The sequence below is a fragment of the Heptranchias perlo genome, chromosome 19, assembly GCF_035084215.1.
Source record: "Heptranchias perlo isolate sHepPer1 chromosome 19, sHepPer1.hap1, whole genome shotgun sequence".
NCBI classification, from domain to species: domain Eukaryota; kingdom Metazoa; phylum Chordata; class Chondrichthyes; order Hexanchiformes; family Hexanchidae; genus Heptranchias; species Heptranchias perlo.
The window spans coordinates 25,936,177-25,959,062 of record NC_090343.1 but is presented as its reverse complement, the minus strand read 5'-3'; the positions used below and the strand labels follow the sequence as shown (position 1 = coordinate 25,959,062).

General features: G+C 39.1%; 1 protein-coding gene across 2 annotated transcripts in view; it reads right to left on the bottom strand.

Moving 5' to 3' along the window:
- Nucleotides 1-441: 441 nt before the first annotated feature.
- prex1 (phosphatidylinositol-3,4,5-trisphosphate-dependent Rac exchange factor 1) overlaps nt 442-22,886 on the bottom strand; it is a 185,561-nt gene continuing 163,116 nt past the window's right edge. The window contains exons 31-40 of one of the 2 annotated variants that reach the window (XM_068000534.1): nt 21,257-21,298; nt 18,514-18,731; nt 17,245-17,347; nt 10,561-10,704; nt 9,775-9,880; nt 8,977-9,043; nt 8,084-8,274; nt 5,634-5,736; nt 5,436-5,503; nt 442-4,108 (exon numbers count right to left, since the gene is read on the bottom strand). In XM_068000534.1, coding sequence (XP_067856635.1) covers nt 4,066-4,108; nt 5,436-5,503; nt 5,634-5,736; nt 8,084-8,274; nt 8,977-9,043; nt 9,775-9,880; nt 10,561-10,704; nt 17,245-17,347; nt 18,514-18,731; nt 21,257-21,298 — 1,085 coding nt within the window. In that variant the 3' untranslated portion in view covers nt 442-4,065. Of the gene's footprint in view, nt 4,109-5,435; nt 5,504-5,633; nt 5,737-8,083; nt 8,275-8,976; nt 9,044-9,774; nt 9,881-10,560; nt 10,705-17,244; nt 17,348-18,513; nt 18,732-21,256; nt 21,299-22,886 lie in introns of those variants that run through there. The other variant, XR_010966380.1, reaches the window with a different exon arrangement.

Sequence of the window (22,886 nt, the reverse complement as noted above, 5' to 3'; positions counted from 1 at the left end):
AAAGGAGCCCAGTATCACACTAGTTAATGCACTGACAGACTGGAGAACGCAGCCAATCTCAGCAGGTACCATTCCCTGAACAACACTAACTTTTGTTTCTGCAAAGAATGATATCCTACAATATGCTTGTCTGAAAATGCCATTAATTGCCACTCTGTGCAAATGCATCGTGGCTCTGTGATTGGCAGAAACTAGTGCAACAGATCAGAGATGTAAACAGAAAATGGTTTGAGAGATCTTAGCTACAAGAGCAAGTTTTATAATTTCAATAAGTCAACTTGTATCATGTAAAATGATTAATGTGTTGGGCATTTTAACAAGAAAGCATACTCTGCTGATTGACTAGCCACATGGCTGTACTTGTTTTGGGATAGAAAATTCCATCTTTGAATACTATGTAGTTCAATTGTTAAATGAATACAGAATTACAGCACACAATCCTCAAATGTAAATAAAAATTTATTGGCTAACAGGTTAAATCTGACATAACCTAACTATTTCAATAAAATAACATTTAAAATTAACCAAACTCACTGTACAACTGTAGAATTACAGAAGAAAAACTACATCATGATCCTGATGTATTTACAACATTAGCAAAACAATGGTTACTAGCATCATTATACACAACAATGGCTTTCTGTCAAATTTTAATAAGTCACTGGATGAATGTGCCCCTCTTCCTTGCTGGTCTTTGATAAAGAAAGTATTGCACTGGTAATGGCAGAAACTGTTATAAGGGCTTGGTCCCTTCCTTAATCTAAATCAGGAGAAATGATTGTCTTAGTTTTACAGATCTGTGAATTGACATCTTCCAAGCAAGAGGTGCAATCTAGGACTTTAAATGAATCAGAATTTTGTTAATGTTCCTGAATGTTTAAAACAAGTAATTGCAGCATACCAGTAAACAGAGATTAGACAAGAATCAGAATAACTTTGTACCATTCTCTGTTTGTACAGGATTAAGCACTTTAAATTGAGTCTGTAACTATATGTACAATTTTTCTATTAACAGACATTTTTGTTGTTACAATGTATTACTACTTGGGATCCAAATTCATTGGATTCTTCATTTTCCGCTGGATACAAATAACATATTAGTCAATATTTGACCTAATACAGACTGAGCAGACAGACAGCATCAAGCCACATAATGCTGCTAAAATATCCATTTATACTGACATGAAATTTAAAATTGTCTGGTCCAATTTCAAATTTTCTTTTTAAAAATTTGGAATTTGGGTCTGGTACAGTGAGCTGAGCAAAAAAAGATTTCTCATTTAAGCACAATGAGTTGATCTTCGATATTGTGCCATGTAAGAAAAACATAAATCGAAATCAGTTAAAAATGCATGTTATTTCTTAATTGAATCATTTGTGAAGCAAAGTTCCATAACGTATGGTGCAGTGTCTAACCCAAATCCATCAAAGGCATTATGTGACTGAGCACTGCTGGGCTGGCAAGGGAGAAAAGTCAGGGCTCATTGTCTTAATAGCTATCCAGTGGGCCCTACTGAAAAGTGTGCATGCTTGGACATTGGGTAGGACAGGACCAGACTCAACTTTCAGGGACCCAAGGTAGAACAGTCTGCCAGCAATCCCCATCTATCTCATCAACAATTGATGAGAGAGGGTGGCCAGCACCTGCGTAATTGTAGCTAGCAAGAGCCTTCAGGAGAGGAAAGAAAATTGGTAGGGGAGGAGGATTAAGGAAGAAAAAGAACTGAAATATTGCACTTCCATAGAATTCCTCACATGGATACAGCCTCAGAGCTGTCTTAGTAAATTTCCAGATCGGTTGTTACAACTCTGCTGAGCAATGCAAGACTAAAATCACGAGTCTGCATTGAAGACATCCAAAAGTGTTCAAATATAGAGCTCATGAAAAAAATGAGATCCTCTGTTGAAATACTGACAAAAACTTGAATTTATGATTTTTCACATGTGCACATGGCTCAGCTGAACTAAGCATCTTGGGCATTGCACATGGGTCGAACATGAATTTGTCAATCTATTACAATCTGCTCTGCTTCAGTGAAGATGATAAATTAGGGTGATGCAATGATCTGCTCTCTGGACTATAGACACTTCATGAAGTGACTGGATTGGAAATCATGGAACATTAGGAAAATGTGAGTTACTTCACTTTGCTTGCATCATCCTCAACTCCAAACCAAAAGTTATTTCAATTCACAATTTAAAACATATGTACAAACACTACACCCATTCAGTCCGCTCAGCCAGTAAAATGGTCCTCTTAAATCTTGAAACAATTGCAACTGAAGACATTTTACATTTAAAAGAAAATAGGTTATAATCATAAAACATTTACTGTGTTAATACTGAACAAATTTTCATCATCCTAACACAAAAGCAGGTGAATTTCAGGAGCTTATAATTCTACAAGTTTTAAGGCACTATCAACGGGCTTCAAAATTTAACCAATTTTGCCCTGAGACAACTGTTTCAACATTTATCTATTGTGCAAATACACCACAGAAATTTTTTAAAAGTTAATACTAAAACCAAAAGTTCTTATGAATAGGTCTCTGGCTATTTGTGACATAAAACAGAACAAAGATTAGGTCAAATCGGATAGTTTTCAAATAATTCCACCCTCAATATCAGCAAATTCAAAATTAAAATTTTGAGAAGTAGTGAGGCTAAAATAATGTGGCCTGTCTTTTTCTTGATGATATGTCTGTCTGACTCCAGCTCTTCCCTTATTAATTCAACTGTTGACAGGCTTTGTGTCAATTCTAAATGCTTCTAGGACAATACAAATTAAGTACTGTACTTGGATGTAAACGTAAGGTGCACTACTGTAACTAAGAAATGTCACAATTTCATCGCTTGTCACAAGAAAGTTTAAATAAAAATGTAGACAACAATTTAATGTTGGAGATTTATCCATTGTTGCTCAATGTAAAAAGTGGACGTTAATACTGTCAACCATGACAGTGAAGCTCCTTCCAACAGGTATAAAACGGTCAGAAATACCAGTGCTTACTGCCATCATTTGTAGCCTTGTAAGTGGGATTCTGCAGGATTCAGGCAGAATATGTAAAACCATAGTGAGAGGCTTTGACAAGTTTGAGGTGTTCTAGATTTTATTGTAATTCTATCCTAAAAGGCCAACAGATTAATTTTCATTTGAACTCAGTTTGTGCTGCTAATACTTGGTTTTGGAAAGTAAATGGAAAATTGAACTATTAATTCAACAGAAGAACAAAGTCAATCTGGGCTACTCCAGCAGACCATTTTCAATAATGCTATCTTAGAAGCAATACAAAAAGCATAATAGCAAGGGGTGCATTGTAATGAAGGGTATCTTTTTTAAAAAAAAGATGGTTTGTTGATTAAAAAGGGAATCACTAACCGTACAGGATATATCAGGTGCTCTGGTAAAGCAGAATGTTAGAGTGCCTACTGTAGCTACACAACATAATAGCTGAGTGTACAGTATTACAGATGTTTTCAAGAGTACATTATGTAACAGGTACTTTTTAAAAAGACTAGCTAGAGCTTCTCTGATAACTCAACAGCCTTTTTGTATAACATTTTACTTTTAATTCAGTCAGGTACATGCAAGGTGGTTGGTATCTGAAAACAAGGTCCATGCATAGTCTTTAGTTTATGAGATGCATATGTAAATCAGTAGAATTCCAAGTGCTCTGTATTCTTTACACTGGAAAAAACATGCTCAGGCACATCACCACACTGGCACACACTACTCGCCAAAATCTGAAAATTCCATGCGTGACCAGGCATCCGGCATCACTAAGGTTCTTCATTCTGTAGGTTTTCTATAGGTTGGTATAACTACATATCCAGAAGCTGATGCAGAGTGGGCCAAGCAGTCAATTATCATTGTGCTATTAATGTAAATATGGGCAACGGGACAGCTCTGTCCCTGTGCTGCTTGCTATACTGTCATTGTATTGCTGTGCATACACAGACACTCCACAGTTTGACTAACAAAATACAGACACCACAAAATTGTACAACGTCCAGCAGCTCGAACTCTCTGGAAGGTCTCAGGGAGCCTTTACAAAGTAACATCTTTCATAGATCTCCATCTGAAGGTGGTTGACAGAGCCGGTATAATCTAGAAGGAAATAGAAAGGAATTAAGAATGAATTGCATTTTCAAATTTACAATCTATATTTCTCTACGGAGAAAAACAATAGCAATATAGAATTACATAGAATTTACAGCACAGAAACGGGCTATTTAGCCCAACTGGTCTGTGCTGGTGTTCATGCTCCGCACGATCCTTCAAAGTGGAGAAAAACATGGCCAACGTAGAGCTGGCCTTGGGATTTTGGAGTCTCCAGTGCAGCTGGTCAGATGCTCCCTTGATTATTAATACATTACATTGAATAGGACACCGGGGGGGGGGGGGTGAAATTGGTCTTCAGCGGTAGTGCGAAACAGGAGAATCGACAGCCCGTTTTGCACCACGCCAGATTTTTCTTTCTCATTGACTGTCGATTCACGATCGCCCATTTGACACTACTGCTGATAACCAATTTCACCCCGTATCCCAAATGGAAGACAACTCCCATTGGTAGAAAATCAGAAGTGTCTTTTACTCTCCTGCCCAACAAATCCTGCTGTATCTGTTTCACAATATTTTCTAATGCTGGAATTAGAACAAAAGAAATTATAGAGCACTGTCCACCCACTGCATTTTTATGTATTCTATATCAGCCACAGGGGCAATGGTTTTTGGGTGGGGAGGGGTGTTCAATAAAGAAATGCACATTTTCCTCAAACTTCCAAGAAAACCCAGGCTTATGCACAAAATTATCCAACCCATTTTCAAGTAAATTACTCTAAAATCCCCATCTTCAATCAGATCATCAATATGATGTTCTGCATCCTGACAGTTATAGTTTTCTTCCCACACATTTACTAGCAGGCTAGGATCCTCCATATTAAGTGGCCTCAGCAAACTTTGGGCCCAAGACTGCTAAACATTTTTACACAGAAAAAGTCTTCCAACCTCCTAAAATGCTCATTACCCATCCTTGCAGTTCTGGGCTCTTAATTAGTTGCCTTATCTGATCATACTATATGGCAGTCTGGTAACTACTGAAAGCAAAGGCAAATACAGATATGTATTTGCTGGTTTACAGTTACATAACTTGTAAGCAGTTTTATTTAAATAAATGTGTGCCTTTGTGTTGCATTCCAATATATAAGAGTATTACCCCATTATTCATTTCTGTCAATTTCATCTAAGCAGCACTTTAAATATTTAAAATACGGTGAGGCACTTGAAAAATGTTAGATTCCTAATGTTAACTAACTAGGTAGAAGCAGTCTGAAATGGTACTTTTATTGTTCCTGGCTGAACTGGAAGGAACTACTGGAGTAACTTCTTAAATCTGACACATAATATATTACCAGCATATGCATGTGTGACTTACCTTGGTACAGATTGTGGCATCTGATCCATTACTTTCAAATTTTTGGCTGAGTTCTCAACCCTTGCACCCTGCAGAAATAAAAAGAATCCTTTGTTCACGAATAATGGCAAATGGGCTGCATATTCATAATAACAGTTTGAGTTTAAGACTATTAGGCACATGTCTTGGATCCATTTAGTTGGTATTTGAGGATCTTACCTGTTTTCTCATAATGTCTGTGGCCTGCATAATACATCTGGGTAAGAGTCCATGGCTACGAGCCAAAATAACTGCTTGTTCCAGGGTCACACTTAAAGTACTCCTGAACAGAATGAAAATATCAGGACAATTAAAATACCCTCTGGATTACATTAGCACTACAATAAAGACAAAACACCTTCTGCATGATCTGCTCAGGCAAGCAGGAGCAAACAAAGGAGTTGATCAACACAGTGAATCCCACTGAAGAGATCAAATCCTTTTTAAGAGCCATTTCATTTTTTTTCTTAAGCAAATCCATCAACAGACTAGATAAATTGTCCAAGATTAGAATTTTGGTTCCTCCTCCATATGTATCCAAAAGTTTCAATTAGTTAATTGTGCATCTGGAGATTTTGATGTTGCTTCATGGGCTTGTATGACAATAATAGGCATTTACTAGTGTTTGCTCAGTGTTGAAAATTTACAGCCTTATTTTGGAAAATTCAGTATCTTGCTGCAACTTCAGCACTGTGCAATTACTGAAGTGTACAAAAATGCTGAAAATAGTTTAAGCAACACGTTACTGTTATGTCTGGTCAATCTGGCACATTACGTAAATCACATTATAATGATGTGGTTGGACCGACTTGAGGCTAATGCACTGTAGATTTGGCAGATTAAAATTGGGAATTTTGACAAAAAATACATTTGAATAGCACACTAACACTTTTCATTGACATTTGTTTTTGCATGGTACAAATAAATAGACACAAGTGTACTACACGAGAACCAGAATGGCTTTCTTTGCACAAGATTTATGATCTCAAAACAAAACAGGACTAAACAGCACCAGTAAAACAACTCAAAAAGGAAAATACTCATTTTTAGATTGCATAAAAATGGAAACGATGGAAGGTGATATGTAAGGTGTTAGAATATAGAATTAAACAGAGGTTGTATCTTGCAAATAAAACTTGGACTGAGTGGTGAATACTCTGAAAATATTCAATTATTGCAGACTACTATATAATTTAAAATGTGAGGTTCAGTTTTGGATGACATGCTCTACTGTGACAGATGTCAACTGCTGGCTTTACTGCATTCCTGCACAACTCTAGATAATAAAGGACATAAGGATACGTCCAGGTGATGTTTCAAAAGCCAGGTGGAACAAAAGATTCCACTTGTACTAAGTTTATACAGTGACTTTCATGTAAACAGGACGTCCCAAAGTGCTTCATAAGCATGAATTACTTTTGAAACATCATCACCTATGTAGGCAAATAGGGCAGCCAATTTGCTCGCAGCAAGATCCCACAAACAGAAATGACCAGATAAGTCTTTGTTTAAAGTGGCATTGGTTGAGGGATAAATGTTGACCAGGACACAGAGAACTCCTCTGTTCTTTTTACACCACCGTGAACAGGCAGACAGGGCCTCGGCTTAACAGCCAAACTGATGCTTCAGAAGAATAAAGCACTCACATTAAAGTTTTACAATAACCCCTTCCCACCACAAATTTCCACACCAAATCAGACACTAAATTCACTGTCTCCAGTGCAACACAAGATCTGACATTTAATAACTTGCACTAATCTGCAAGTGAGGACACCCATCACATTCATATTCATTTCATCAGTGGCACGGCAGGATTCCCAAGATCTGTAGCATGTATAGTGCTGCAGAACATGGGCCTCATCTCTATAGTGCTCTGATACTACAACATACCTTTATTGTAATGTGCTGAGACTGCTGGTGAACTGGAATTTGGCCCATTTATATTCCTAGCCAGATTTCAGAGCATAGGCAAGGCAAATGGCAGCAGATTAAAAGCTGCAAATATAATATAAATTTTCTACCTTCTGCCCTTCCTCACTGTTACTGAGAACTACCCCTTCTTCAGGCAGTGCTACATGTCACTAGGTTAATATTAGAGCACTGACCATGGAGTCAGGCATGCCATGATGGCAACACTGTGATATGAATGCAGTACGAATGAGCCACACAGATTTATTTCACAAATGGGTGTAAATGTCCTAACATGCCTTATACATGGTCAGTAACCAGAGGCTATAGATTTAAGGTGATCAGCAAGAGCCAGAGGTGACATGAGGAAACATTTTTTATGCAACAAGTTGCAATGATCTGGAATGCACTGCCTGAAAGGGTGGTGGAAGCAGATTCAATAGTAATTTTCAGAAGGGAATTAGATAAATACCTGAAGGGAAAAAATTTACAGCGCTATGGGAAAAAGGCCGGGGAATGGGACTAATTGGATAGCTCTCTCAAAGAGCTGGCACAGGCACAATGGGCCGAATGGCCTCCTCCTGTGCTATACCATCCTATAATACCATCACTGGATTCTAATATTTTTACAGCACAATTTTCATTTCAATAGTGAACAGCAACGGCATTGTACTTTATTTTAAAAACTACAAGACTGAGGTAATTGCACAAATATCAATTACCTCTGTATACCAGTGCTGCACATAACAATCTGACAAGCTCCAAGCCGGTTGCAGAGTTCAGACGATATCGGCAAGGTTGCAATTCCAGAAGCAGAACTGCTCGAGCTCGCTGTGGATGTTGAATGCTTTGGACCAATGTACAGTTCCATCAGTCGCCGAAGTTCCTCCAATGCATTGAGGGGACGTAGCAGCTGAGAGATTTTTTAAAAAGTGTTACGTACGAGTCTGGTTTGTGTCACTCTTACATACAAAGAAACCCATTGTACTGTGTGTAATACCTTTCCCCCTTCTCAATAGCTGGATTTTTGCCTCTTGCAGTATTGAAGCACAGCAGTCTATGGAGGATCAACTCAGAATGTACATTCATTTCACTTGCACCAAAAACTAAATAATTACATAGAATTGACAGCACAGAAACAGATCAGTTCGCCCAACTGCTCTGTGTCAGTGTTTATGGTCCACACGAGCCTCCTCCCAGCCTGTTTCATCTAACCCTATCAGCATATCCTTTATTTCTTTCTCTCTCATGTACTTATCTAGCTTCCCCTTGAATGTATCCATCAATAATATGCTCCAAGCAACATTGGCTTATCTTGGTATACCTTAAATGTGAAATTCAAGGCAAATTTAGGTGTTACATGAACATGCACTAAAGGAAAAGGAGCGTTAATTACATAGCATGGTACACCGCTGCCAAATTTGACATAGCTCATTCATAGATAAATAGTAGGATTTACAAGCTAGTTTGTGTTTTTATCGGTGCGAATGACTTCCAATTGCTTGATAATGCTAATTAATCTGGTCGTCCATTAAACACAGATTATTCAAAATCATACAAGATGTTCTGTTAGCAATATGACAACAGTTTGTTTAGACTACTGGAGATATCTTACCCTGTTTATCTTTACAGCTGCAGTAGAAGAATCCGAAGGCAAATTAGACCTTTCTAGATAGAAAGCCCTATGGGAAGATCAAAATCTTAGAATTCAGTTTGAATTAAGAGTTGAATATGTAAACACATTTAAAAAATGGCAAAGTATTTGTAACATTTAGCTCGTTCCTGGGCCTTGACAGCCAGTGTAACAGACACCAACAGATCCTTCAACACAATTTTTCATCTTTTATATCTTTCTGGTGAATTATTGTGCTCTTCAAGATCAAAGGATGTCAGTGTGAAGAGAAAGAATTTTTCCTAAAAATAAAAGTAAATGTCCCACAACTCCATCCCAATATTCCTTAACCCTACAATTCCACCACAAGGTGCTTCAGTAAAGTTCCCCAACTAACCACGGATCACCAAAACTTGCTTACCAAGGTTGGAATTCAAGCTTAGGTTAAGATAAGGGGTGAGGGTTAGGCCTGATGCCCAGCACCAAGCCAGCAAGTATAATTTTCAATCACTTTGAATCTTAACTTTCTTTGCAATTAAATGAAAAACAAGATTTTTTGAGTGTGAAGTGGAAGAGAAGTGTCTATCCTTCTTCCAAAATAGATTCTTCCAGAATGTTGATGTATGCAGAACTACCAGAAGGATTTGTAAATCAGAGTTTGAACAATCCAAGCCCCTTCACCATGGGATCTTGGGGTAGTCCTGACAATCTTTACCCTGACCAGAATACTTTCTTCCAAAAAGCAAAGCGTTAAAAATTGTTTTTTTTCCCCTAAATTCATTCAGCAACTAATTAGCTTACCTGAGTTTTCGATAATAATATTTAACTTTTTCAAGAGAAGTTGAATTGATTTGCTGTTGAAATTCTTCTGCCAACACATTTTCTGGAGAACATTGGCCCTCTAGAGCTACAAGACAAAAATATAATTACTACTACCTTGGTCTAGAATCTTGCTGTGGCTGCCTTGAAATATAGTCACCACACAAAACCACTTGCCTATAATTATGAGCAGAAAACAAGTATTCCGGGAATAACAGCAGACAGCAATAGTACCGTATATTACTGCAGGACTACAGCAAAGAGCAATAGTATAGTATACTACTGCACGGCTACAGCAGACAGCAATAGTTGAATCATTAATGTCGGTTTTTCTGACTTGGTTTCTCTTTAATTCTGATTTGTATTACTCAAGCCCTTACAATGTCCTGATGAATACAAACTGTTATCAAGCAACAGTTTGCTCTTTACCCTAAGTAAAGTTTTAGTCAATTCAGGAACAGGCCAACTTGGTTTCAAGCAACTTTATGTATTGGATAGGATTCTACCACAGTTTAAATTGATGGTTTATAGAGAAGCACTCTGTAGAAGCTGTGACAAATTACAATGGAAATTCAATCGTTGATCACTCAAAAAAACACATCATTTCAACAGCAAATTTTAAATTACATTGAGCACTTCATACATTCAAATAGGAGTTTAAGATGAAGCTGATGTGAAACGTTACAAACAAGACTAATAACAGTTTTTGGCATTTTATATTATACTTACACGAGGAAAACGGCTGTATTTAAAGGAAAGCAATTATACCTTGAGTAAACAGCACAGTGTGTAGTTTTAAATTTCCACCATTCTGAAACTTAGATGGCATCTGTGCAAAGTTATGACTTTCGAGGTAAAAAATAACTTTCAGTGCTTGCCGGCTTCCATCTATATGATAAGTGATAGGGTTGTCTGCAAAAATAAAATCAAAATCATCACTTTGGAACTGCTGTGGTATCACATACCAAAGTAAGATTATGTATCTTGTAGATTCTTGCTCCATATTGGAGTGACCTAGTGTTAGGTGATTGTTCGGAAAAAGAATTCATGTGAAGGATGACCTCCCCTTTAAGCTTTTAAAGGCCCAATGATCAAAATTGGCAGGTGACCCTTACACGATCCCTACATATCCTCACCCTGTATAAACCCAAGTCCACCACAAAAGCTGCAGTTCATTTTGACTAGGAATAAAAGAAAATAACAAGAATGTATTCTTCAAAGTCTGCCGGGAGGGAAGGAAGGGAGCATAGTGTATCGGTCGCTCCGAAGAAAGCAAAATACTCTGCCAGATAGGCATTCTTTCTACTGTTAGAAGAGAATGCCTAAAAGAAAAAGAAGAGAATGCCTAAAAGAAAAAGATTTGCCAGCCCAATCTAGTGTTCAGAAAAAATGATCAGGCTACTCCAAGTATCCATGTGAAAAATACATTCTATGTAAGCCTCATTAATGGAAGCCCAGCCAGAATGAAATCTCACAGGTCCCAATAGGTTCCTGCTAACAAGGTGTAGTAACGGGTGTAACACAGCAGTGTGTAAAACAATATACCTTCCACCAGTGAGCCTGAAGTTGGTCATCAGCCTCTCGAGTCTCAGAACCATAAGAAAAAAAGGATTATATTTTCTAATATTACTGGTGCAATGTGCATAAAATGCCAAAAATCACTAACAAATAGCAATTGTTGCTTCATATTGGAATTATGGAGAGGTGGATTAAAATCTAGATTGATAATCTTCTTATTCAGGTCAAGTGTAAACCCACCACGGGCAGGAATAAAGCATGTATTCATAAAACACACTTGATTAGGATATCAGATGAGATAAGGGTGATTATAAGAAATAGGAGCAGGAGTAGGCCAGACGGCCTCTCGAGCCTGCTCCGCTTGACTTGTGCCTAAATCTACCTTAATCACGGAGCAAAAGCCAGAGCAGGGCAAGCACTGCAGTCTTCCACAGAGAAATTTAATCTCAAGAATCCATTGGTTCAAATGGCGAGCACATCGGATGAATGGAGATGTTGTTATTCACAATTGAGTAACTCACCAACTTGATTACCAAACATTTCACACTGAAGGGAAGGTCTAGAAATTGTTCCTCTAACTCCACAGGGGACCCTGAAAGTGATAGCCACAAAACCATAAAGGACCTTGGGTCATGCGTTAAACCGCACAGTCCATAGCATCGAGAGCAGCCTGTTGTTGTCCAAATGCAGTTTGTATTTTGTCTTATTACATCAGGAATGGATGAGTGTCCAGTGGGGTTAGATGGATGAGAATTTAGAATCATAGAATTTAACAGCACAGAAGGCCGCCATTTGGCCCATTGCACAAGTAACTGTTCTCTGAAAGAGATATCCTTTAACTTTGAACCTGCTAAATCATAGACTGAAGACATCTTAAACGATTCCTCCAAGTACAGAGTAAAATCAACAGGTAAACGTAGCATTCTGCAATTTTATAACTTGCTGTCAGGCATTGTAGATAAGGATCGTTCCCAACATGAGAAAAACCTCATGGGCTTCAAAAGCCCAGTATGGCCAGAATTACTGTATCCAGCTAAATCCAACAGTTTAGATTTAAATAATTATATCTTGTTCCAACAAAAATATTTCTTTATGAGGATTTTTTTTTAAAAAAAGGATAAATTAACAGCGCAGATATAATCAAAAGGTAAGAGTGGATCAGTGAGGGAGGTGGAATAAAAAGGCACCCACTTGAGGGAGGAACATTAATTTGAATCACACACTGGGAAAAGGTGAACTGAGTCCTCAGAGTTGATGGGGAGTTTTTTTGGATGAGGGTAAACAGAGGTCGTATGGGGAGTTCCCTTGATATTATGACATTATCGAGCCTTTAAAACCAAACACACTGTTTCTCCCTCCGGGAATGGAAAGTCCAGCAACAGCTCAGTCCAATGATGTGTGGATAATGTAAACCGCAGAAGAATGTTACATATTTAAATGCCAGAGGATTGCAGCTTAGAAGCTTTGGGAAAGAGGCCTTACATTTATTTGCTAACAGGTTTTTTTACATATATATATCTACATATCCAGTACCACTGTCATTTTTTCCATTTCTGGAAGCAATGAGGTTACATTTCAGGATGGTCTATTTAATGGTACAAAGAAGCTTTGGTATTACATTACAAGCAATGCACCCCCACTGAGTATGATGCCTTTGCCAAAATAGGGCTGAGCTGTTGCTAAAACTTGCTATGGGCAGCATCCATGGAGCAGGGAAAATTTAAATCTGCTTACAGATGCAGGCAATAAACCCATCCTGACCAAAACACAAGCAATGTACAGTGCCACAGTACACACAAGCACAATATTTGCTGGCATGAATCAACTGACTCACCAGTTTGATTCATATATGTGAACTTAGAAAACTAGCAAAAGCTGACTGGCAACTTCAAAAAAGCTGATGTCGCCCCCAAAAAACTGATATCCCAAGAATAGCTCTAATTACAAGTACGCGTGTAAACAAGTGGGTTTTGTAACTTAAGTTGTCGGTGTACACACCATTCCTTCACTTCCATTGGAGGAAAAATAACATAAGTACACGAAAACCTGAAGGGAGAATCAAATATTGAAGGCAAAAAATTTCTACATTAAAAATGTATCAGGTTAATTTTAAGCACTTTCATTTTTTTTTACTATTAATAGATTTTTTTAAAATCTACACGGAAGAAGAAAAAGTGACTTTTGAATATTTATCCAACCAGATCATTTCCTCAAAAGTTACCTCAGTCAGTCCCACCTTTAACCCTCCCAATCCAATTTACAAGAGCATTATATCTCCTGCAGTTCAGAGTCACTATATCCCATTCCAACACTCCACTCTTCCATAGAGATACTCACCCTCCTTTTTCATACTGGTATTCTTCTCCCTCTCTCCCCTCCACTCAACTGGGTACTCTTTCCTCCCTCAATCCAGCTTTTCACCCAGTAACCCAGTACTCATGCTCCACACACTTCATTCAAGATAGCTCCCATCCTCTGTTCAAGCTAATAATAATCTTTGCTGCATAGTTTAAGCTGGCACTCGTTTCCCCTCCCCCATTACATGCTGGTTCTTCCCACCCCTAACAGTTTAGGCTCAGACTCTGCTCTTCCCCCTTTCATTGTCCTGCTTCTGAGTCTGACTACAGGTGGACTGAATGGGGCCCCTATCCCAATGCCGTTGACAGCAGTGATCCCAGCTGCTGTCCACATAGGCAATGCTGATGGGAGAGAATCCAGTTCACAGCCATACTTGTCAGCATTTGGCTGGCTCCCAAAGTGTTGACGGTCAGCGGGGAACATTGATGGTGAACATGTATTGTCGATTGGACTTTTCATTTTATTATTTAATGCATGGACACTATTTTGTGAGCTATATAATTTTCTTTTGGGCAACAAGACACATTGCTACAGCGCGTATAATCCAAAAGTATGGGGGTTCACTCCTCTAGTTCATAATTAAGTAAAACTGTACTAGATTTTTAATTCTTGGTTTAATTGTACACCAGTAATAGATTAAACTAAACACTATCCTGCCGCATTAGCCCAAAGCTTTCAATTTAGTAATGAAAATGATTCAGCTGTGCCAGTTTTCATTCTGTAATGTAGTAGTAAATGGAGGAAAATTAACAGATATTTCAAACCAGTATAATATGCAGTTGACATATAAATCTTTAAAAATGAGAAGGAAATGCCCATAGTTTAAAAACTTACTTCCAATTCAGCAACTGAATTACACAACGAATATGCCCCAAAACGGTGCTTTACAGACATCTAATCAGTTCCATGTGTTATTATTCCATAAATTATAGTGTGTGTGTGTGTGTGTGTGTGTGTGTGTGTGTGTGTGATGCAGAAAGTCTAAAAGAAACACATTTTTCCAAAGTTTTGAGTGTAAAACTTATTAATGGTGACAAATTGTGCAACTTTAAAACTTTCCTCTGCAACCTTAATAGTTTGACCTCCACAATAATAAAGGTGCAAGACAAAATCCAAGAAAAAAAATCATGAGTGTCTATTGATGTTAATTCTTACTTCCTTGGGACATGAATTGGCATGCACATTTATGTAAAAATCGTTGGAGATCCTAAAAATAAATGTAGAGGCAGCCTCCTCTAATCATGCTGTTGATTCTCTGATCTGAATCTGTAGATTCAAATTGCCCATAATCCAGGATGTTGTCCCATCAGATGCCATGGCTCTTTTAAACGTACAACATTGGAATCCACAGAAGGAGAGTTGAAATATACAGATTTCAATGTGCTGCCATTGAATCAGATCCATCCATTTCCAACATCAAATCTGACTGCACACGTACCACCCTGCTCAGTCCTGTCCTCTCAGTGTTTCACAGAAGTCAGCACATATTGTTTCAATTAATTCACGAGGGTCTTCATTAATAAATTGCATTACCATTGATGTCAAAAATGGCTGAAGTTAATCATATGACTCAGTGGTGGGAAAATTGTACAAAAGCATGCAACAGATGATTAAAAATGAACCTAGAAAAACCAACAACATGCACCAGAGAGGGATTCAATTTTTTTTTAAATCCTAACAATAGGCACAACTTGAGCTTTTACACCTTTTTAAAAAAAGTGAACCTGCAGAACAGCTCCATTCAGGTTCATTCTAAAGGTGGGATGATCATATTCATAGTGGTGGGAAAATTGTAGAAAAGCATGAAATATAATGAAAAATTTTGTAATGGCGACCCCGCTGGTAAGAGTTTGTGCAATTCTGGAACCCAGATTATATATTCACTATTTCTGAGCCTGTGTAGACATGCTGACAGCTAGCTGTATGAGCATTTTTCCTCTGCCTGCCCTGGGGATCTTTGCTTCTTCCCCCGACCACCAAGGAGCCCTAGTAAAATTGAAGGCAATGGGAATCAGGGGGAAAAGTCTCCAGTGGCTGGAGTCATACCTCGCACAAAGGAAGATGGTAGTGGTTGTTGGAGGCCAATCATCTCAGCCCCAGGACATTGCTGCAGGAGTTCCTCAGGGCAGTGTCCTAGGCCCAACCATCTTCAGCTGCTTCATCAATGACCTTCCCATCAACATGAGGAGAGAAATGGGGATGTTCACTGATGATTGCACAGTGTTCAGTTCCATTTACAACCCCTCAGATAATGAAGCAGTCTGGACAACATCCAGGCTTGGGCTCATAAGTGGCAAGTAACATTTGCGGCAGGCAAATGCCAGGCAATGATAATCTCCAACAAGAGAGAGTCTAACCACCTCCCCTTAACATTCAACGGCATTACCATTGCCGAATCCCCCACCATCAACATCCTGGGGGTCACCATTGACCAGAAACTTAACAGGACCAGCCACATAAATACAGTGGCTACAAGAGCATGTCAGAGGCTGGGTATTACGCGGTGAGTGACTCACCTCCTGATTCCCCAAAACCTTTCCACCATCTACAAGGCACAAGTCAGGAATGTGAAGGAATACTCTCCACTTGCCTGGATGAGTGCTGCTCCAGCAACACAAGAAGCTCGACACCATCCAGGACAAAGCAGTCCGCTTGATTGGCATCCCATCCACCACCCTGAACATTCACTCCCTTCACCACCGGCGCACTGTGTACCATCTCCAGGATGCACTGCAATAACTTGCCATGGCTACTTCAACAGCACCTACCAAACCCACCCCTCTACCACCTAGAAGGACAAGGGCAGCAGGCACATGGGAACACCACCACCTGCACGGTCCCCTCCAAGTCACACACTATCCTGACTTGGAAATATATCGTCAAAATCCTGGAACTCCCTTCCTAACAGCACTGTGGGAGAACCTTCACCACATGGACTGCAGCGGCTCACCACCACCTTCTCAAGGGCAATTAGGGATGTGCAATAAATGCTGGCCTTGCCCACATCTCAAGAACGAATAAAAAAAACCACACTCATTTCAAGTACCCAATGTCAGGATGAAGCACTCAAGTCAGGTACAGCATAGTTTAGATGCAGAGTAAAACTCCCCCTCCTCTGCACTAAACAATGTGACTCAGTCCCAACCTCAGAAAGGTGACCACTATAGTACCAATGTGACATTTTTTCACACCAGTCAACCTTTAGCCTCTCAGTGCAATTGCCAATTAGTGCCAATTTAGCAGCCTCAGCCTATTTGCACTAGAAATTGGATTAAGGCTAGCCAAACTCATCACAAAACTCCTGGACTGGATTGGAACCCACGTTGCAGACATGAAAAACCGTACTGTCTCCTAAATACTTGATTCTTAAAAAGGTATACAGAGGATTAGAAAGGGACAGGCAGCTCACCTTCAAGAAGCACAATATTCTTGAAACAAAACCCCTCTCTATTCTGGTCATGGTTTTATTTTGGTTCATAAATAGTGTAGTACTTCCCTTTCTTTGAAAGCAATTTCAATATTGACCATAAACTTTGATTAATATTCTCCAGATAATACAGTATGTGAAATCCTTACTTGCTACTGGGTATTCATGCTCCAGCTGTCTGAAATTGAATGTTACATTATCCAGATCTGACAAGGCGACCTTGGTGTCTTCCAGCATGATGCGCTCATCTTTCTGTGCAGAAGTGAAACGGTAATCATTAGTTCCACTTTACAGAAATAAGCAGCAAGTAATATCCAGACTGCAGAAACAAGAGAAGGCAATAATGCAGTTGGCCAGCACATCCATCAGGCAACTGCTTCCAATGAATCCCTCCTGCATATTACCTTATCAATTAGACAACACTAAGTATGTGTACTTTACACTGTTATAAAAGGATCTTCAGATCGTGCACGGGTGGGGGAGGGAAGGCAGAGGTGGGAAAGCGGAGGAGTGGGAGTGGGAGTGGGAGTGGGAGTGGGAGTGGGAGTGGGAGTGGGAGTGGGAGTGGGAGTGGGAGTGGGAGTGGGAGTGGGAGTGGGGAAGGAATCTTGTGTTCTATGTATGGAATGGTGACTTGTGGGATTCAATCTCACTTGTCTATTGACTGCACATCGTAATTGAGTTGAAATCTTGTTGTGGTCTTTCCATTTGCACTGTCAGCACACTCCAACTCTGCCTCTATCAAAGACATTTTTTTAAGCAGTACCTCTTTGCATCAGAACATTTCAAGCAAACACAGCCAGCAGAGGTTTTGAGATCCCAGCAGGTCAAGCGTACCAGGAGTACGGCTGCAAGGAGGTCCAGGCATTGTTATGGAGGGCAGGCACTGAGGTTCACATGTGCACAGAAGAGAAAATCACGCTACTTTCTGGATGGAGTCAGTTACAGCCAAAAAGAGTGTTTTAGGGCTACTATGTGAATGCACCAGACAGAGGCCAAAAAATGAGTTGTCCGCACCAAATATGGTCAGGGTAATTGCTGTTTTCTCTAATTTCACTAGAAAAGTGAAATAATGGTATAAAGAACATTTTAACATATTTTCCACGACAATTAGTGAACACACAGATTTCAGCCACTAGATATCTAATGACACAAAGTTGAAATATACAAATTTCTATCTGAAACGTTAACTTGAAAAATCCCCTAATTTGCTGATATAGCTGCATTCCCCAGTACAAAATATGCGAGCAACAAAATCAATGAATTATACAAATGGAATAATCACTTTCATAGTATTATGTAGCCTCCCTCACTTGCTAAATAAATTGGGGTAATTCACTGAACCCCATGGAGCATTATCTGTGTGTAATCCAGTGGACTCAAAATGATAATCCATAAATTTATAGACGTTTACTTACCACATTTGGAGAAAGCAGTGACTGAAAGTTGAGAAGGACCCCAGTAACAGCGATCTGCTCAAGCCACTTCTTGCTGGCCTCTTTGCTCTCTTCTTCATATTCTCCATTGTTGTTATACCGATGATTCAAAGCAGCCAACAGCTGCTCAGAAAAGGTGCAGATGGCCGCGACAAGGCTTTGACAAAATAGGACATCTCGTCGTAATTGTAACTCCAGGTCTGTAGAGAGGAGAACAAAGAAACTGAGGTGTTAGAAATAGTAGTCATAATTAGTGCTGCATTGTTATAGTGAACCGTTAAATGTTTTCAGTGATTTTTTTTTGGAACACAAGACTCTGACATGACTTAGGCTGCAATTATACCTCAGCGAGTGGTCTCAGAGTGGTGTCTATGAAAAGAGAGAAAAATAGCCACAAACAGAGGGAAGAGAGACAGAGAGAAAAGAATGTAGGGGCAGGGGGAAGAAAGGCGCAAGTGTGAACTTTTACCAACTTTTTAAAAAAAATAAAAGCACTTCTGCCCATGATCATATTTCTGGTGCTCACAAATGGGGCACACACCCTGGTAACAAGCCACAACAGAATTCCTTGTGCTATGAATAAGGCCACTAGCAACTAAAAATATAAAATAAACTACATGTAAAAAAAGTATTAAAATATTCTTAAAAGCACTATGAATATTGACTTGGGTGCTGCTTTCTTCAGTCACCCAAGGGGCATTTGTCTCCTATGTGATCAAGCACATAAAGCTCCATAAGTTGCCACTGGTGCTGTGGATATTTTAAGGGAAAGCAGCAAGCCTGAATCAGATGAATGAATGGATGGCTGAGGGACATTTGTTTACAAGGCTTGGAATTTTTGCAAAATTTAAACAGTTTTTGCCACAAAAATGTTTGTAGGTAGTTTATGAAAATAAGAGAAGTGAATCACTACTTCTACTAAATCATAAAAAAATGCATTCTCTTCATACTTAAAATTCTCTATCTTCTTACTAAGTAGAGGAGAAGTATAATGTGACCTAGAAAAATGTACGGTCTGCTAGCTCCATCCTCTACAAACCAAACTTTGCACTGTCCAAACAAATAAGGAAAACCAAAGTGGACTCAGGGCTGTACAAATAAACTTCTAGGAAGAGAGTTCGGTGGCAGTCACTAACAGCCAAACTGATTTAACAAACTTAGTTTCATTCAAGATCAAAGCAGCTTTATGGAGGAAGGAAAATGACAAACTCTGTAGTTGGATTTTTGAGGACAGCATAAAATCAGATACAACAAATAAATCTAAAAGTTAGCATAAGCAGCAAATCCTTCAAATACATTAAATAATGACCTTTAATTTGCTCCCCATCTACTTGAAACTGAAGCTAGAAATATAATTCAACAATATGCAGAAGATGTTACACATTCTTGGAAAGGTTTTGTTTAATAACCAACTTTACATGACAGCTGAAAGATATGACAGTAAACTGAAGAAAAATAGGGGAAATTAAACCAAAGTTAAAAAGGGAGCGCGCAAAGGGCACTCCATTTAATGTTCTAAAATCCCAAGTCTATTGAAAACTCCCATATATTATCACTGTTTACACATTTTCACACCAGCCAGATAGATAGGAATGTTGATGTGCAGTTCCAAGTGGGCGACATAACATTACCACAGAATTACAGTAAGTTATTTTTATTGAAAAATAATTCATTTCAGAATGCTCCTTTAAGGAATAATGCTACATATTGGAGTTAAACCCTGTTGCTTTCATATGCTATGGAACACAGACAAATAAGGACTGAAAATGTAAAGCTATATAGGTGAGTAAATTATTGTATATAGGCCACAATCATATCAATACATCGTTTTAGATGGCTCTTCTGCCTTAACTTTGACCTTAAGTTGCAAGACTTTTAATGTAAAAATGTCACCAATAACCTCAGTTCGTTCTTCTCAATAAAAAGGTTACTTTCACCTATAATATATAGGGGTACAGTTTCCGCGGGATTGCGCTGGTTTTCAGTGCAATTCGCCCGGATCAGAGCACAAGATCGAGGAATTTTGATGTACGTGGGTGTAAATTACGTTCAGCATAATTCGAGTTTCTGCAATCTTTTGGCTGGTTCAAAAATCACCACCCTGAAGCTGACCCCGCCCACAAATAAAATAACGAGGATGGCAAGCTTCCGCCGATTGTGCCCGTTCGATGAGGGCTTTCAAATTAAGCTAGTTTTGTTAGTTTTAAATATTTTTAAATATTAAAATATTTAATTTACTAGGAAACTGACTAGTGTTCACCAATGAAAATAGTAAATGGTGCAGTATAGTTTTTTTTTTTAAAAGTCATTTCAGTGATTTAAAAATCAGGTTACTCACAGATGGAGGACCACTTATTAAAATTGCATATTTTTTGTGATTAATCCATTTTCAGCTGTATTAATAAAACTGCACCAGTTACCACTCTTAAAATACATAAAATATTTTTTATTGCCAAAAAAAACCAAATGATTATGCTCTGTTAAGTTGCCGGATTGTACTGATTCATTTGTAAGATTTTACCTTTCTGGTGATGTTAATGCATTTTAGCGGAAACTTGGAATGAAACCCAGCCAGCGCAATTTGCGCCCAATGCAGAAACTCTACCCCATAGTTTCTATTGGGCTATGGTAAAAGGATTTATAAAGTAATGGGCATACATTTTTCCCCACAGTTAAGGACATCAGTTTGGCTTACCTTAATTGCAATGATTAAAACATGTCTTACCTGTGCAGTGAAGTAAGGCTAAAAGCAATTGATTCTTTCCATCTGTGGGAGCAATTAAACAGAGGTTACTGAAATGTCAGTATTTCCACAGAAAAAAGGTTTTACTCAAAGGATATTAGAATAATGTAAAATTTTACAAATTACTCGATCTGCCATGGTATTACAAGGCCAAGTATTCATATCAAGCAGGGTTAGCGGGCAGTGGGGATAACTGGACCAAGGTAGAGAAGGGGGAAAGGGGAAGGCTGAAGCAGCAGATGGGAGGGAAGAGCAGAGGAGTGTAGAAATGGAGGGGCGAGCATAAATGGAGAAGAGGGGGAAGAGAAGGTGGGTGGGGGAAGAGAAGGTGGGTGGGGGAAGGAAAGGTGGACAGGAGAGAAGTCAGAGAGGAAGGGGCTGGGGAGGGGAGAGAGCCAGTTTAGAGAGGAGAGGAGGGGGAGGGTGGCAGAAGCCGGGGTGGGGGTGGGGGTGGGGGTGGGGGTGGGGGTGGGGGTGGGGAGGAACGAGGACAGGGGAGTAAACACAGAGAGATTAAATCAGGGGAAGAGGCATAGAGGGAATGTAAGCTATGGGGACCAGAGCTGGAGCCGAAGTGAAGATTCACAATCTGTTGGTGAGTACTGCCTCTCTCTCGAACTGCATTTAAAATTTCTGATGCCATGAAAAGAGAGATTGCAATATACTAACCGGTTTCTAATATAAAGAAGGGCTGTACTTGTGATCTTACACTTCCATTAGCCTTTAAGAACAGAAGCCTTATAGTTTAAAAATTATTCAAGCAACAGGGTATCCGCAGGTCTCTCCCAAAGTCTGCAAAATCGGTCAGGGGGAGCGCTGGGATTATCAGGGGTGTCACCTCATCATTTGTTTCTATGAACCAGCAGAAATGTCTGCAACATGTTTGGTTTCCATTGTAACTCACTGATGTGCTTAGAATTAGATCCACAACACAGCTGAGAAAATTACATTAAAAGACAAGCCAATCTTAAAATATTGGCCCATATTTTGCTGTCAAAATAACGGTGAGGCTAATGGTGCTCTCCGTTATTTACGCGCAAATGGTACAGCAACTTCAGGCGAGGGGCAGATGCGCGGTTAAACTCAAATATCCAGAAGTTCCTGTCAGAGTTGCACCGTTAGCTTTGTAAAAACGGCATCTCACTGTCTGCCGCACCACTGAAATGCATTGAATGGCGAGAAGTTGCACAGTAGATACAAACTAAACTCACTACAGAAAGTTAGGGCTGGTCTGAAATGACGCAAGGAGCCCATCTTGAAGCCATTTAAGGTTAGCTGGATTCAGACAAAGGGAGCTTATTAGCTGTCAGAGATTCTTTAAACAATGTGCTAAGTATTAATCACTGCCAATCAACCTCTGGCATTGAAAATTAATTATCACAAGTGTGGAGTCTCATTCCTTCAGGTTTTAATTGTTGGAGATTTCAAACATGTTAAATTAAAACATTTTTAAAAAAACTTTTCCTTTCTGTCTCTTAATCCAATCTTTCTTTCCCTCTCTATTTCTCTTTCTGTCCCCGATTTGACATTGAATTCACCCACTCTAATTTACACTTCCTTCTCAGTCCATGTGCTGTTAATTTCACAATCCATCAATCTGGTTGAACAGGGC